Source organism: Eptatretus burgeri, chromosome 12 (genome assembly GCF_056783735.1).
Source record: "Eptatretus burgeri isolate ZD-2024b chromosome 12, Ebu_testis_v1, whole genome shotgun sequence".
NCBI classification, from domain to species: Eukaryota; Metazoa; Chordata; class Myxini; order Myxiniformes; family Myxinidae; genus Eptatretus; species Eptatretus burgeri.
Window position 1 is genome coordinate 61,410,424 of NC_140972.1, and position 17,581 is coordinate 61,428,004.

At 45.0% G+C, this 17,581-nt stretch overlaps 1 protein-coding gene across 2 annotated transcripts in view; it reads right to left on the bottom strand.

The window, feature by feature from the left end:
• Positions 1 to 15,815, bottom strand: part of LOC147015730 (peptidoglycan-recognition protein SC2-like) — a 35,308-nt gene extending 19,493 nt beyond the window's left edge. The window contains exon 1 of one of the 2 annotated variants that reach the window (XM_085848217.1): positions 15,687 to 15,815. In XM_085848217.1, the coding sequence (XP_085704343.1) occupies positions 15,687 to 15,735 (49 nt within the window). In that variant the 5' untranslated portion in view covers positions 15,736 to 15,815. Of the gene's footprint in view, positions 1 to 14,046; positions 14,111 to 15,686 lie in introns of those variants that run through there. The other variant, XM_085848218.1, reaches the window with a different exon arrangement.
• Between the last annotated feature and the right edge of the window lie 1,766 nt (positions 15,816 to 17,581).

Consider the following 17,581-nt stretch of genomic DNA (forward strand, 5'->3'; position numbering starts at 1 on the left):
CAGAACGTTTCCTGAGTAACATCTAATATATGTAATCGAGCCAAACATGGCTGTATTAGAGGGAAATGAGAATTTTCAGTTCAGTGTTCAACATTTGTACAGAAACACATTCCAAGCATTCTTTTTTGCTTTAACTGGTTTTTACCCACTGGCTCGATGTGACTTCAGCAAGTTGTCAGCGCTTTTACGTGTCCTGCAAATCCATGTTAACTTGACTCATGACCTCTTGTAATTTTGGCAATGAATGGATTTGCTGTGCAATTTCTGCCGTTTTCTTCAATACAGGGAAATGAGTAAAGCGGAACACAGGGAGAGGCCGTTTGACTCTGATCACACTGTACGTGTTTAACTTGTCATGTTCAAAGTTTTAAAATTGGCATGAAGGTGGCAGTTCTCCTGTTTTGGAAAATGTCATGGGATGTTTTTTAATATGTGGTGGAGGATTTTTAAGCATGGGTTCTTCCTTTTCAGAGAAGTGTTTTAAGTGCCCATCCAAAATTGCTTAAAGGGCCTTATATAGGGTTGACCAAAATGTGCAGAGTGCGATCATATATAATCAGAGAATAGAGCAATTATGAAAGGCAGATTTACCTCTTCTTAAAGATCCTTAATGAGCCAACTGGGTTTTAAGCAACATTGTTCGCAGTATGGATATTTCCTGAAACGAGCTGAGCTTCCAGAAGCTTAAATTCCAATCTTTCACACTGCTGCCTTCAGCCAGATTTGAATTGCTTGCCACATCTTCACAGACGCTAATCCAGTGTCATCACCACTTGGCCAACACTTGTGTTCATATAATTATGGACAGAACGGCCAACTCAATGTCCCATCTAAACGATGGCTTGCTTCACCATGCACAGAAACCTGTTTTAATGAATTTGCACCAAATACATATTTTTTGTTGAAATTGACCACCAAGGATTAAGGGCCCAGACAGACTAAATGTGTGGATGACCAAATGAGCTATCCTGATGGTTTAATCATTTGATGCCTTGAGTGAGCAGCTGGTCATTGAGTGGGTGCCATGGTTTTGTATGTCAAGCCAATGTGGGTACTATATTATTCCAGGAGCACTTGGAGTAATAGGTTTCATTCATGACTTCCCTGCAACAGATTGGCAAACCGAACCATTATTTTTGTATATACAGTCGAGGCTCATGGAAGAGCAATGATTGGTATACTGACCGGATCAAGGCACAACACGACAAAAGTAACAGTTGAGAGAGGGAGGAACATCAACAGTACAGATGAAGGCCAAGAATAGAGGCAGACTTGGACAAACAATGGGTAGAGGAATAATGTGGGGCAGGAGAGGATGCCTAGGGTGGAAATGATGGATACAGAAGGAAACTCTCAGAAGGGAAAACCAGATATTTGGAAAGAAGAGGGATTGTGTGGGGTAGAGGTGGGGGTGGGGGTTAATGAGGGTAGAAAATATCATGGTTTTGGATTGAGGATGATCTGAGATGGTGGTGAACAGCTGTCTTGAAGGCCTGGTGTTGGCTTAGTGGTTGGGGTGGCGGCTTGGAATGCTAGGGTCCTGAGTTCAAACCCCATTGGCCGCTGAATTAATATACACCAGGAGGTTGACTCAGTCTGTCATCCTTCTGAGGTCGGCAAAATGAGTACCAGTGTACTAGGAAGGGGGACACTGCATCAGCGGCATAGCCACATCCCAACCAATGATGCAACCAGCAGCCACAGGCTGCACTCGTTAGAGAGAGCTGTCTTGAAAACCTGAAGGAAAGAATGAGATTGATGAGAATGTGGAAGTTGGTTCCACAAAGGAATAAATGAGTGAAAGTCAGCAGTGATCCTGGATTTAGGTTGTTTCACCAGGAGACAATTGATGGTGGAAAGTGTGTGCCCGAGAGAAACCTGGGGGGTGTACAAAGCACGGGAAGAGCAGAAGGTGCAAGATCAGAAAGGAGGCGGCAGAAGACAGAGAGACCACTGACCTGTCTGCGATGGTGAAGTAATAGATTCGGCTTCATCGCAGGAGATTCCAATAATATTGAAGGCTTTGTTTTCCATGGCATCAAACTAAGCAAGATGTGAGCCAGTCAAGAGAGACCATTGCTCCATCAATCTGTGGATGAAGAGCTTAGGTGGATAGGTGTTCCAGTGTGCCAAAGAAGGACTTTTTTTCAACAAAGGATGCCCACAGTCAGCAGCTGGCTTTGCATGCCAACTTTGAAATGTGGTTTGCCCAAGAAAGATCATGGCTGATAGTGATACCCAGGAGTTTGAAGGACAACCTCCTCAAGAGGATTGTTAAGGAAGTAGATTGGGGTATGGGTGCCAGATGGTTATTGTGGAGAGAGATGGTGAGATTTGTCAGGATTGAAAGACATATTCCAAGTGTTTGACCATCTTGTGATTTTGTCAAGGTCGAAAGAGAGGGAAGGGGCTGCATGTTGCCCAAAACCAACAATCATTGTGAGTTCTCAAGCTCAAATGCTCACACTTTGTCATGAGCTCCCTGATGCTCTGTCAAGAGTATGCACCTACCTGCATTGAGTGTTCAAAAATTATTGGTATCTTCTGTGATGAAGGTGAGTCTGGGCCTTTTATTTCACATCACAGGCATGTTGGTGGTCTCTTTGTCTTCTCCTGCCTCCTTTTTGGTTTTGCACCTTCCATCCTTTCCATGCTCTGTCAATCCTTCCACCCCACCTCCCCCCTCCACATTACTGCAGGGCACATATGGTCTGCCAGTCACACCCTTCTGGTGAAACTCCCAAAATACAGACTCATTGCTCACCTCCACTCATTCATACCTGTTTTTTCCCCACCTGTGGAATCACCTTGTGAAGTCTGTTCAATGTCATTCTTCGCTGCAGGGTGGCAAGACAACTGTTCACCACCATCTCAAACTCATCCACAATCGTGATCTTTTCTACCCTTATTGACTCTCCCCAAGCCCACCTTTTTGGGATTTCCAGGTTACTGGATTTCCCCCCCACGCCCACACCCTCCTCTTCATTTATTTTGTTTATTTACCGTATTTTTCGGCTTAGAAGTCGATGTGGAGTACAAGTCGAATTGGTTGATTTTCCAATTTTTATTTCCTTCATTCAGAGACAGTTGATTTGGAGTATAAGACAAAGCTATATCAACTATGGTAGTTAGCAAAACTGCCATTCAGTCAGGATAATAGGGGTATTAATTCTTTCCTGACACACACAACGTATCACTCACTGCCTGCGGTACTTCTTTAAAACAAGCAAGAATATTTGGTATTTAAAACAAGCGACAGAATCATTATGAACACTGGCTCACAACACATTACATTTTGTCACAGTTCACTGCATTACACATTATGACCTGACACATTGTAATGCAAGCACTCAATGTTTCTCCACCTAGCTTTACAGCTGTGATTGGCATTCTTGGTTTTCTTGCTAGTCCGCAACGTATCCTTTACTTTACGCCAGTCCCGAACATATTGCTCGATTCCAGATTGGCTGCGCGTCTCACTCAAAAGCCCGATCATGGTGAGGGGAGCGCTGTATCGCTCCAGGCTTGCCTCTCCTTTACGTTCCCAACCACAAATTATTTGAGCAGTCCATCAAAGACACGACCACATATCCAAGAAACAAGACCCTCCCCTCCACACCCGTACCTCTCCTATCCTGACGAGCAATCTCAGCCCTACATTTTGGTGATTACTCCTGTAACTGCTCATTTAGTTGTCCATTTGTGTATTTCATTTGTGTTCCTTATTGATTTCTTTAATATTTTCTCCAATATGTAGTGAAGTTAGATTAAAGTTATTTTCGGGTGACTGAAAATATGTCCAAGGAACAGATCCCCCTATTATAACACAGCAATGAGAATATCTTTGCTTAACATCGTTTTGCTGAAAATTGCACTTTCTGGGAACACATCCACAACATTAGATGGAAACTTGCTGTAGTGTGTTTTACATCGATTATACAATTTATTTCAGAAAATATTACACTTTGCAATTTTTTAATTTTTTTTTTGCAATTTGATGTTTTCAACCATAGATAAGTCGATTCTGAGTACAAGTTGAGGCCCAAACTTCTGGGGGGAAAAGTATCGACTTGTATGCCGAGAAATACAGCATTTAGTATTATTTTTGGTCCATTTATTTTTTGTTAGATACAAGGTCGAAGTTGCTGTTTCGGTTTCATCTGTTGATGTTTCTGTTTCATGTGCAACATCTTCCACTTGCACCTGTATTTAGAAATCTTTTGCAAGGTGGGTTAGGGGTACCTTTTCTGGCTTGCTGTCTTCATGTTTGTGCATAAATTAGATTCAGTAGTCTTGAAATTTTATGCCTGGTGTTGGCGCAGTGGTTAGGGCAGCGGTTTGGGATCCAAAAGGTCCTGAGTTCAAGCCCCGTTGGGCCACTGAATTAATACACCAGGGGGTTGACTCAGCCTGTCATCCTTCCGAGGTCGGCGAAATGAGTACCAGTGTACTGGGCCGGTGTATACCCCGGTTAAAATAGGTGTACCATATCCCTGTGTCGTAAGAGGCGACCAGGGTTGCGTCAGGAAGGGCATCCGGCGTAAAACATGTGCCAAATCACTATGCGCATCATACGGATGATCCGCTGCGGCGACCCCTAACGGGAGCAGCCGAAAGAAGAAGAAGAAGAGTCTGTTGAAATTTTAACGTGCTGTCATTCCCACAGATGTCATTCTGTGCATTTGGTTGAGCTCCATAAAGCCATCGTCATCTTCTCGTCTGATCTGTAGGTACATTCTCGGGATGCATTGATTTTTGTCGAACATTTTATGGATAGTGAGGAGTTTCCTTGTTTTTATATCTAGTTTTTAGATTTCTACTTGTGGCCAGTTTATTACTCCGCAGCTGCACTGGAATACTGCCCAAAAATAGAGGAACACAGTATGTTTAATATTGCCTATTTTGAAATGCTGTGTTTTGTTTGTTCAATGCACACTTCATGCGGAGTTACTATGTTATTGAGTCCACCTATTTAGGGAATTGTGCTTCTCTGGGAGCTAGGACTTACATGGGAAGATAGAGAAGATACTGTAGATGCAATTACATGTAAAAGCTGAAATTCGACAAAAATGAATAAACTGTGTTCTTCCATTTTTGGGCAGAATACTGGTATTTGCTTTTTGGTTGTTCGGGTTCCTTCTGATGACTCCAATGCAGGACTGTACCTATTTGGTCTTCCATTTGATTGGAATTTAATGTAATGAAACCCATTCTAAATTCAATTGGATCCATAATATTGTTGTGGTTCTGGAAACCGCATCCTTCCAACACCAAGAGCAGCCAACATACAGTGGTCCCGTGTCAGTTATTTCATTAATGTACGTACAGATAGTCCCTTCCTTCTTGTCTAGTGTGTCGAACGGACAGTGCGTTGTGTAAATCTCATAGCGAGGTCTGATTAAATCTTTGAACTTCATTCCTATTCTTTTTTCTCTATTCCTGAGGTAAATCCAAGCAAGGGGTCCCCGCGAGGCCGGCAGGCACTCCGCTTGGACACCCATCTGTAAAAACCACAGCCGCGCCCTTTGCGTAAGAATGCGTCATCACAGAAGACCAAGGGCAGCAGTAGAAGCCAGCAATAAATGCCAGCACTGCACGGAGCGTGTGCCCCACAACGACGACCCCCACCCACTGTTCAGGCGATCAGAAGCATAATCAACACACCAAATGCTAACAACACGCAGTACGCACTCGGCGCATTCTTCTTCAATCCACTTATATCGATGCTCTTTCCTTCAATTCATGGTGCGGATCGGGGTTGGCACCGTGCACCCCACCGCCTCTGATAACCGAACACGATGCTCGATGACGGGCGGACCCGCGCACACTGTACGGGGCATGCTCGATGGCAGGGGGACCCGCGCGCTAACCACATGTACAATGGCAGACCCGCGCACACTGTACGGGGCATGCTCGATGGCAGGCAGACCCGCGCGCTGACCACGTGTACAATGGACTCGCGCGCAGCCCATGATACTTTATCATCGTAAGAACTGGGCACGAATAACACACATCTTTGGTCGGGTCTGCGCATGGGGTTACAATAAGGTCTTACCGTCGGTCTTCGCTCACCACGATGGCCACAAATGTTTCCCACGGACGGCAGACATCCTTCCGCACCTCCACCTCGATGCACCTGCTACCAGGGAGGGGAATGCTGTGCGGCCACATCATTCGGGCCGCATGGTGCACCACGTAGCAGGGAAATTGACCAATGCCAACCGCGGGTCGCTGGGGCACAGCACAGGGTTTGGTGCTAGGCAATTGATATCACGGAGTTCGTTGCAAGGCGATTGGTATCACGGAGTTCGTTGCAAGGCGATTGGTATCACGGAGTTCGTTGCAAGGCGATTGATATCACGGAGTTCGTTGCAAGGCGATTGATATCACGGAGTTCGTTGCAAGGCGATTGATATCACGGAGTTCGGTGCAAGGCGATTGATATCACGGAGTTCGGTGCAAGGCGATTGATATCACGGAGTTCGGTGCAAGGCGATTGATATCACGGAGTTCGGTGCAAGGCGATTGATATCACGGAGTTCGGTGCAAGGCGATTGATATCACGGAGTTCGGTGCAAGGCGATTGATATCACGGAGTTCGGTGCAAGGCGATTGATATCACGGAGTTCGGTGCAAGGCGATTGATATCACGGAGTTCGGTGCAAGGCGATTCGTGCCACGGTGCTCGGAGCGAGACGATTCCGCAGCTTGGAACCATTTGGCCAGAAGTAAAGTGGAGCCGCTTCCGGTAATGGCGGCCAGCCAGTGTGCTGGCCGGGGCCCAATCAGAGTGCCCCTATTCAGATGACGACATCCATTCGGGTCATCACCCCCGCCCACACTACGGGATCTCTCAAAGGATGAGTCATGGGGCGGTAGAGTGTTGTTCCTGCTCACCACTCCTGTCTGCTCGTTCCCGTCGGCTCGTCCTGGGCTCGTGATCGTCTTTCCTGCGCTGCGTTGTCGTCTCCTGGTGGATTTCAGTTCCAGCTCCAGCTCCAGATCCAGTTCCAGTCACCATTCCTGTGCACCGTTCCTGTCTGATCATTCCTGTCGGCTCATCTTGGTATCTGGGATTGAATACCTACCCGCTCGCTGCTGGCTCCACCCAAGTCCCTCCCTTCACGCCTGACGGTCACGTCTCATTCTTTGGACTGACGCGAGCTGCACGAAGTGCCACGAAGCAAGAGGCGATGCGCCAGCTGTCGGGGAGGTATCGCCCAGCGGAGCATCCCCCCTCAAAACGTACTGGTGGCGTGGTCGGACAATCGTGCAAGGTATTAAGAGACAGCCTAATCTCCCCTCCTTTTTCTCTTCATCGGTGTGTGTGTGTGTGTGTGTGTGTGTGTGTGTGTGTGTGTGTGTGTGTGTGTGTGTGTGTGTGTCATGGCGTCTGTCCACGCTTAAGTTAAGATTGTAGAAGAATTGTATCGGGATAACTCTGCTCTGTGTCTGCTTTTGTAAGTTGCTTGCGTTATTGCTGCACCTCTCATATTTCTTCCTATTCCTGCTCACACACACAACAATAAAAGTTATATTCACTGTGCTACATATCTTTCCTCACCTGTCTGTAAATAAATTATTGGGAGAAATGTTCCCAGCTCGTTTTTGTCGTTCGGACAAGGCGTACCGAGGGCGTGTCCTCCGGTAATTAGCTCACGTGATTAATTAGGTAACCTGATTAACCCACAGACGGAGGACCCTCGGTCATGTGGTTGAGTTATTGGTGTTCACGGTTGGTTAGCGACCCGCCGCGTCACGGAATTATCCATGTGCGACGGCCTGCAATTCTGGGGGAGTCTGGTGGGAACCCGAAATAGCTTCACCCCCTGGTGGTCTTCTCACCCGACCCCCCGGCCCGCAACAATATAAAAGGAGCCATGTCTGTCTGTCGTGTTATAACTTGAGAACAGATTAACAGATTAAAATAAGTCCAACTACGTTGGATTCATGCTACCCCAGGCGGGTTTGTAATGACATTTAAACAAATGTTTTTAATTTTGTTTTTTTTATGGGGACATGGATGGGTACATGTGGTGAAACTGCAAATGCCAACTTGCGACGCTGGTTATCCCGACACTCCCAGAAATCTTTTTTCTTCTTGCCCTATTGATTAGCCATCACAGCAAAGATTGGTATTTCCCTCAGCGAAGCGACGGGTCTTATATTGTAGTCATAATAACAAACGTCATGGGTCAGGGTCAGGTATCAAATCAAAGCGGGGTTGCATCAAAGCGAGACGTCTTGGTACCCGGTCATCACTGCCAGCAGTTATAAAGTGGCAGTTGTAATTATGCCTCTTATTAATTACGTAACACACCAGTACACAAGCGCCACACAAAACAAGTCCTGGCGATGGTCTCCAAGCTCTGATTGCTCTTTTTCTTGTTTATTTTTGTTATTTTTTTTTTCCATTTTTTTGAAAATAATAATTTTCAATTTTCATTTACTGATATCTTTTATGGGCTAGAAACCAATAAGGACAGTTGGATAACAAACCAGAGAAGAAAAAAAAGTTTGCTTGAAGACACGCTCGAGCTGACGACAGCGGTGGAAAAATTGAAGAGTAGTTTGCAACATGGGATGAAATCCCATGTCCGACTGGGGATTTATCAGGGTTGGGGCACTTCAGGGATAAAGCCTTCAGCTCCACAAAGATCGACCCACCCCCCTCCCCCCTCAACGTCTCGGCGTATTGTTATATCGATAAAACAAGTTTGCCTGCAATGGACTTCTGCATCTCTCGTTCATAGAACTTGTACATATGTAAGGATTATAGTACTTCTGTCATGGTTTTATTGTCAGATCAGGTCAGAACAGATCTGTGATTTGCTTCAGGTATCGTGTAAACCTGTACTAACCTGTTTCATGGTCAGGTTGTCGGTGACTAAACAGTCTCCCCCACCAGTTTTTCTGGGAGGAGGGTGTTTGAATCTGGGCACCCAGCAGGATTAAAAACAAAACCTGTCAAGGGGCGGAGAAGATCCTTGTGGGCCAACGGCCATCCATATCTAGTGCCCAACCGTCTGCAGACGTCCTCCTGTAGTTGGGTTACTTTTTTTGAGGAGGTTGGTGGCAGGATTTGCACAAGGGCCATTGTAAAACCCTTCACTCCGCAAAACACTAGTAAACCGACTCCGTGGGAGTATCTCCTGTGCAGCTGCCCTCAGCAGGGCAGTTCACCGGATGACGGGATTGGGGCAAAGCCTTCGGGACCCCCACTCTTTGTTGATAGGAAGAATACCACAGGGTAACCTTCCCGGGTCAGATTGCGGTAGTGCGTGTCGGGGTGGTGTTGAGGTGTCGTCCACAAGATGGAGGTCTCCTTGGGTTAACCTGAGGTGGTCCCTTCAGGTGAGTGCCTGGAATGTCCTATCCCTAAGAGAGGATGATCACCTGTCTGTTATCATCTGAGCTCAAGTGTTTGGACATTGCTATTGCAGCACTCACTGAGGTTCGGAGACCGGATTGCGGCGAGATCATGGTGGGTGGTTACACCTACTATTGGTCTGGTCACTCTGATGGTTACAATGCCCTAAACAGTTGCTGTAGCTGTGTCCAATAAGCTGATTCCAGTGATAATTGAGGTAACTCTGGTCAACTAGCGTATTCTGAGACGAAGGATTCGTCACTCCTTGGGTGTCATTTCACTGGTCTCTGTATATGCTCCGATTAAAGCGAATTATCTCACCATGAAGGACGCGTTCCTTGCCACGCTCGAGTCTGTGGTTTATCAGTGCCTCAGGCGAGATGCTCCTCTAGTCTTGGGGGATTTCAATGCATCGACTGGAACTGATAGGGATGGTTATGAGCCATGTGTTGGTCCCCATGGGTCTGGAACTGTGAACCAGAATAGCACTAAGTTGCTTGACTTTAAAAGAAGTTTGGACTAAGGGTGGCTGGTTCATGGTTTCAGTGCCCACAGGCTCATCACTGAACATGGTTTTCCAACGCTGGTGGTGTGGCAAAGGCGATTAACTACGTGCTTGTTGATCGTCACTGGAGGATGATTCAGAACTGTAGGGTCCACCGGAGTGCTCAGTTGCTCAATACTGATCATAGGATTGTGGTCGCAACTCTGAAGTTGCAGCTTAAATCCAGGAGAATGGTACAATCTCAGTCTAGGCTGGATGTTGGCAAGCTCAAGGATGAGAGGGTAGCTGAAGTGTTTGCGAACAGGTTGAGTGGGGATTTGGGGGGTCTGAGTGCTTTGGTGAATCCTGCAGAGTTGTGGAGTGCCTTCAAGATCACAATCCTTCATGTGGCTGGTGGATATCTTGGAACTCACCATCAGGTGAAGAAGACTTTTGTCTCTCTAGGGACATTGGATAGCATTGACCACAGTCGCAGGGCCAGGCGTACTGGTAGAGCTGAGCTGTTCAGCGAGTTGAGGCGTAAAATTGCACGTGCGTTGAGGGTGGACAAGGAGGTCTATGTGCGAGGAATCTGTGAGGGGGTAGAGCATCACCTATTGTCAAATGATTTTCGTCCTGCTAACAGGAGAATTCACGCATTGCGTTCCTCCAAGCCTGTCCCTCGGTGTACTGCAGTTGGAGTGGAGGGTGGTGGGCTCTTGAGAGAGGAGTCCGAAGTGAAGGCCTGCTGGGCTGGTTATTTTGAGCGGCTGTACCAGGCTGATCCACCGGCTGTTGAGTGGGATGTCAGGAGTGTAACTATCCCTCTTGCTGACCCTCCAATAAACTGTGATCCATCTTCGTTTGTGGAAACACAGGCTCTGTTGAACAGGTTGAAATGCATTAAAGCTCCTGGGATATTTGGCATCCACACTGAACTTCTCAAGGTTGGTGGAAATGGTGTACTCATGTCGTTGCATGCAGTTCTGTGCTCTGCCTGGAACACAGGCATCATCCCAACTGAATGGAAGAGGGGCCTTGTTGTTCCTCTCTGCAAAGGGAAGGGTGATCGCCATCACTGCAACAATTAGAGTGTTGACGCTGCTCTCAGTACCAGGCAAGGTCTTTGCTCGGATAATTCTTGATTGGTTTTGCAACCATCTGTTTGAGCACCAGCGTCCAGAGCAGTCAGGCTTTACACCAAAGAGGTCAAGGATTGACTGCATCCTTGCTCTTCGGGTCCTCACTGAACACAGACGAGAGTTTTGGCAGCGGCTGCTTGCAGCCTCTGTTGATCTCTGCAAAGCATTTGATTCCGTGAATCGGGATGCCCTCTAGAGGATTCTTTGTCTTCGTGGGGTTGCACCAAAACTGATCAATCATGTCCGAACTATACTCTGGTACTGAGAGTGCTGTGAGATGCGGTGGTATCATCTTCAACTTAGTTCTAGTTATTACTAGGGTTTGTCAGGGGCATGTTCTGGCACGCACACTTTTCAGCACTTTATGGACTGGATTCTGGGAAGGATGTTGGGGAGATCAAGCTGCAGTGCGTCGTTTGGGATTGTCAAGATCTCTGACCTTGATTTTGCAGATGATGCAGTCATCTTTGCGGAGACTGGACATCCTTTTGGGGGGCCTCGAAGTGCTGAATGAGGAGTCTGAGTCACTGGAATTATGGGTTTCCTGGGTCAAAACTAAGATCCAGGCTTTCAATGACATCTTGGATGCTGTCGTTTTGTCTGTACCTGTTTGTGGCGAGGATGTTGAGGTCACGGAGAGATTCACTTACCTTGGCAGTGATATTCATGTCTCTGCTGGCTGTGAGCCAGAGGTCAATAGACATCTGGGTCGGGCCTGGGGAGACATGTATTCACTGGATCATGGGGTGTGGCACTGTCGGTACCTGTGCATGAGGACGAAAGTACGAGTCCTTGGCTATCGATGGTCAGACTTTATATCCAACGAGCGGTTGCTGAGAGAGACTCAAATGAGATTTGTCGCCTGTGAGGGTCAATTGCGGCTGTATGGACATGTGGCTCATTTTCCTGACGCTGATCTTGTTCACCAGATTCTCTCAACGAGGGAGCCTCGTGAGTGGAGGAGGCCAATAGGCTGACCACATGCCTCGTGGTTGCAGCAGGTTGATCAGCATCTCAAGGAGATGGGGATGGTCAGACGGAGGCCCTTGGAGTATTGGCGGAAAGTGGACACAGCGATGCATTGCTCTCGTGCATGCTCCCTACCTGACACCTGACCTGTCGTGGTGTATACTGTTGAAAAAATAATTTCCAAATAAAGAACAAAATTATAATGAAAGGAAAGCTCGAGTCTATATATATATTAGAAAAGTGAGAAATAAAACCATTTAAATATCGATTCATCAGTTTCCAAAATGTTTGAGTTTCTGACGCTGATCCCCTTCCACTCACCGCCATGCATTTGTTCCATGTCCTATAAAATCCTTTTATTTCCCTCTATTTCCCTCACTACAACCCCAGACATGTGCGAAATGAACAACAGAGTAAAGCAATTAAATCGACATTACTGTACAAATGTTGACAGGAATATTTTTTCAATATTAACCATTCAAAATTACACAACTCAACCTCCATGGTTATTTTGTCATCGTACCTGTTGAGAAGAAAAACTTGAGTACTTTCGTACCCCGCTATTCGCGGGTGATACGTCCCTGTAAAATGCCGCGAATGTCGAATCCACGAATGTCAGTGCATTGTTTCAATGGAAAAAGGGGGGATAGGTTCCCGGCGGTTCGTGATTCATGAAGGAAAAAAAAATCCATGAAAAAGCCCACGAAAAAGAGGGGGGGAACTCGAATATGCTTGCGAAAAACCGCAAATATGCCCACAAAAACAAACCGTGAATATCCTAAGCACTGGGCTGCAAATGTCAAAGCAGGTCGCAATTTATAAATCTTGAATATGTGGGGTGTGCGAATAGCGAATCCGCAAATAGCGGGGTCTGACAGCATTCAACTTTATAATTCCCAAAGTTTGGTTCTCACCCATGACAGATAGGTTGATGGATTCTCACTATTCTATCATCTTATGTCTTAGCCTCGCCACTTCAAACTCTCATCCCTCCATCATCCCCAACCCAACCAGGTGGCAGGCGTTATTCCAGAATCCCACACCTAGTTACGCTTCCATATTCCAAGCTGAATGCTCACCTCCATTCCTTTATCCTCACTTCCGTAAAAACGACACCCTGTGTCTGTTATCTCATGCCCTTCTCTCCAGTCCCTCAAGAATGCTGCCCATCATCACCTCATTCTTTCTTCCACACCTTTCCCTGCTCTCATGTACTCTTGCTGAACCCTCTCTCCCCCACCACGATCTTCCTGCCCTCCTCCATTCTGCCACTCATCTACTCGTGTGTGTGGTCTTCATCGACCCGTTCTCCTTTGATTCTCAGTTTGTGAACCTGCTGACCTCTGTCGTTTAGCTTGTCCATGAGCCTAGATTTCTGGATGCAATAACAAAAAAAAGCAAAAAAAATAAAAAAGAAGGTTCTGAGTTAAAATCAGCGAGTTCCACCAATTGGCAGAGATCTGGAACATTTTCCATCTCCTTTCCCTTTTCTCTAGCCTCCTGTCCTACCCTACTCCCTTATTTTTATACGCCCGATATATATATATATATATATATATATATATATATATATATATATATATATATATAAATATATATATTGGGGCGTATTATGTGATACCGGTCATCCGTCCGTTCCTGTCCACACTCTAACTTCCAAAATTTTCAACTTTCACGTTTCATATTTGGTACATAGGTACAGACTGTGGAGACGGTGTGTCGTGACATACGTTCGTCATCTAAAGTGGTTGCCATGGCAACCAGGATGCTGTTTTCCATGTAGTAGCACAATTCTGTATATACCTTCTTGTTTGGGCGTATATTGTGCTCACTTGAGCTCTTGTTCTCTTTATTATCCATTCACTTCCTTTTTCACCATCTCCTTTTGTCAATTAACCCAGATCCGTTTTTACATACTGTATGTAATGTGGATATGTCCCGTACTGGGAGATAATTAACTTTAGCTCTGGCCACAGGATCTTTAAACAGCTTGACAATTCATTTCTGCAAATCTCTGTTGATAACTTTTGTTGGATACAGTACAACATTATGAGCACGTTTAATGCTTGAGGTTGGCTTACTGGTTAGGGTGGTGCCTTGGAATCCTAAGGTCCTGAGTTTGAGTCCCATTGATCACTGAATTAACACCAGGGGGTTGACTCAGCCTGTCATCCTTCCGAGGTCGGCGAAATGAGCACCAGTATACTGGTAATCGGGGCACTGCATCAGTGGCATAGCCGCACCCCTAACCAATGATGCAACCAGCAGCCAAAAAGGCAGCACACAATGGGAACCATAATTATTACGAGTGTAATGTCATGTGATGTTGCGACACCTGACCGTGAAGTAATATTGTAAAATCGGAAACTGCTGTTTGTATTTGGGAATTTTGCAAAAAAAAAAACCAAAAATAAAAACGACATTTCACCATAAAACACATTATTTGGCAATATTGAACAATCATTGCAATCAGTTTGTCACCGCATTATGATGAGCTCAGACATTTCTTTTAACTCTTCGAGTCCCAGCAAACAAAGCTTGCACCATCGAACGGTTTAGAAGAGATGTGAAAAAGCAGGAAATACAGTATTTTTTCAGCCAAATGATGGAGCCAGCAGTGGAAAGACCTGAATTGATCAATCCATCAATTACATTAATCCTGAAACCCATTTCTCAGAGCAGAAACTACAAAGTTTGCGCGAGTGCTCAACAACATGACTGAAATTTGGCCACAAGTATGAGGTCGCTATGAGGTGCATTCAAAGAGCTATCTGAAGCAGATTCTCACAACAGTTCGAGAATTACCAACGTTTTCATATATAGTTAATACAATAACAATGATGGAGGCCCACACACTTGACGGGTTTGAGGGAATTCAGGACAACTCGAGAGATGTTTCGAGGCTAGAAACCAATCCTGGACAGGTTGTCACTCCATCGCAAGATCCTCGACAAAGTGGCAGGAATTTGCAATTTGTTCAGGGTGCCCGCGATAACTCGCCCACTCTACTCTAAAGACACCGAGGGATCTTGGACGTCCACAAACGTGCCCATTGCTGTCAGACGCGTCCTCCGGCTAAACGTCCTCCTGATGGACGGCACGCTCATTGATGCCTTGCCCTGCATGCAAAACACCAGAATGACAGTTTATAGCCAGATCGAGATTCAAGCTCAGGCTGGCCAACTCCAACGTGAGTCCGCATACCTCTTGGTCATTCTGCCAACCCCATCATAGCGATACAACAGGAATACAAGGGAAGAGAATTTCACATTGCATGTCATCCTCATGAGGCTTCTGTTCCAAACATGTTGAAGAATTCTTTTCCTTTTTCAAATCATCTATTTTTTTTAACATTTGTGACATCACTGGCTCAGAAAAATATCATCAAATCTGTATGATATGTGTTCCATCTTTCGAATACGCTTCAACATTCTAGTATGCTTCACGTCTTGAAATGGAATGTGTTTCGTTGTTTTGAGGCAAAAAAAAAATTCAAAATAAAACTTTACATGAAACAGATTACATCCTCCGATATTACAGTACTTCACCATGACGTACATCAAGGCGATTGTACATACCACATCGTGGGACCTATACTCGTCGGAACGAGTTTGACAGCATACGAAGAAAGAGTGCAAAATTTATCATCCTTTTAAACACATTATTATTATTATTATTATTATTATTATTATTATTAACATTTTCCTATGTTCAAGCATACCATATATTCCCAAGATTGTGAGAAGCATCAAGAAGGTAGCCTCTGCCATTTCTCCAGCGTCTGGTGGATCAAAAGAGCTGCACGCGGTGCATCCTCCCTTTTCAATGTGCCACACACGTTGACACCACGCCTGCCTCGCATCGTCACACATGGTAGTGAAAATTTCCTTTCAATCTATTTGCATTCAATCGTGAAACTTAATTCTCCAAGTGTTGCAATAACCTTTGGATTTAACCTATCTTGTGTCAACATAACATATAATTTAACGACTTTTATGATGGAGTTAGCAAATCCTGTTGTTCTTTGTACAACGTTTTCGCTCATGGAACGTAACATACATAAGCACAACTTCAAGAGGGCAGGAATAAATGAAAGGTACTGACAGTAGGGCAACGAGTCGACAACAATCCCTCTTTTGTGCAATTTTTCTCTGATTCGCTTGTGATAAACAGTAATAACATTTAGTGCCACGCCACGTTTTTCTGAGGTTGAATGTACTTTGATATTCTCTCAATTGTTTTACACAAGGCCGATGAGAGAGACCTCTTTGCAGACCATTTGTGCCTTGATGTAGAATGAATAACTAACTGGCCTTGCTCGTGATGGTCTGTGTCGATCAGCGGACAAGTGGAATGAACAATTCCAAGGAGAAGCTGACGTTTCTGGTGTTAACCCTTCGTCTGAGGAAAAGAGGGTTGATGCCATAAAGTTCATTCACTGCTTTTGCTACAATGAAGGATTAATGTCAGAAACTTTAGCTTCCCTTTTACAGTTATATTAGCATAACCTCAATCAACATCCTGCTCATTTCATCCATTTATGCCTCGCGTTTTGTTGATCTTGGTTAATCCATAGAACAATTTTGTTGAAAAATTAAAATTGTTGTAGAATTAAAGAAAAATTAGAATGTTTTATTTTTTGGCCTTATTGCTTCATAAAAGTTACCTTTCAAACAGTGTATTAGTCATTTACTGCCATCAGTTCTGGTTGGGAGTCAGAGAGAGGATGGAGAAGGGGGTAAAATTATATTTGTATCATAAGTAAATGTGTAATTTTTCAGGAAGAGTGATTGCTGTTGAGTGGCACTTTTGTTTTGCCTTATCTTTAGTTTTGGAAAACATTCCCAGTTGAGTCACTTTACCATTGTGCAGTTTCACTATTCCACAGCTGTTCATGTATGTGTAGTTCAAAAACACCATTTTTACTCTTTTACTTCAAGGATTCTAATAATATCATGGCTGGAAACAGGCCCCTATGCAAACCACATACCGGTACATCCTGTTCTTTAACAGTCCCTTTGCAAACATTTCTGGGTCACGTGAGATTGGAAGGTGAAATCGGGAGCAGTAAACCTTGAGGTCTGGTGTAAACCCAGATTAAGTTCATTGGTGATGCGTTTAGCATCATTTGGAATACATCTGCTTGTTTCTGTTTGTTGTAAAGTTCGTAATGAAGTTCTTTGTGTTTTTTTTTTTTTTTTGTTGCTACAATTTTTCTTCTTTGAATTGCATCAATATATTTCCAGTACACACGCACAAGCACACGCACACACGCCTTGTGCTGACAAAATTCAGAACAGCTAATGATAATCCTTTTTCTTTGTCTTTCCCAGCCAATGTCGTACATTTTCCCAGAGATTATATACATGTATCCATCCATCCATCAGGACCGTACTCTGTGCAGTGTTGGTGCTGCCGAAGCAGTCTCCTTGGCTATTGAACACAATCCTGGACGGGTCACCATTCCGACACAGGATACTCATTTTGCCAACCTCGGAAGGATGACGGGCAGAGTCAACCCCACCTGGTATTAATATAACAGCCGAGTGCGATTTGAACTCAAGATCCTAGGATCCCAAGCCCACCATACGAACCATTAGGCCAACACCATGCACA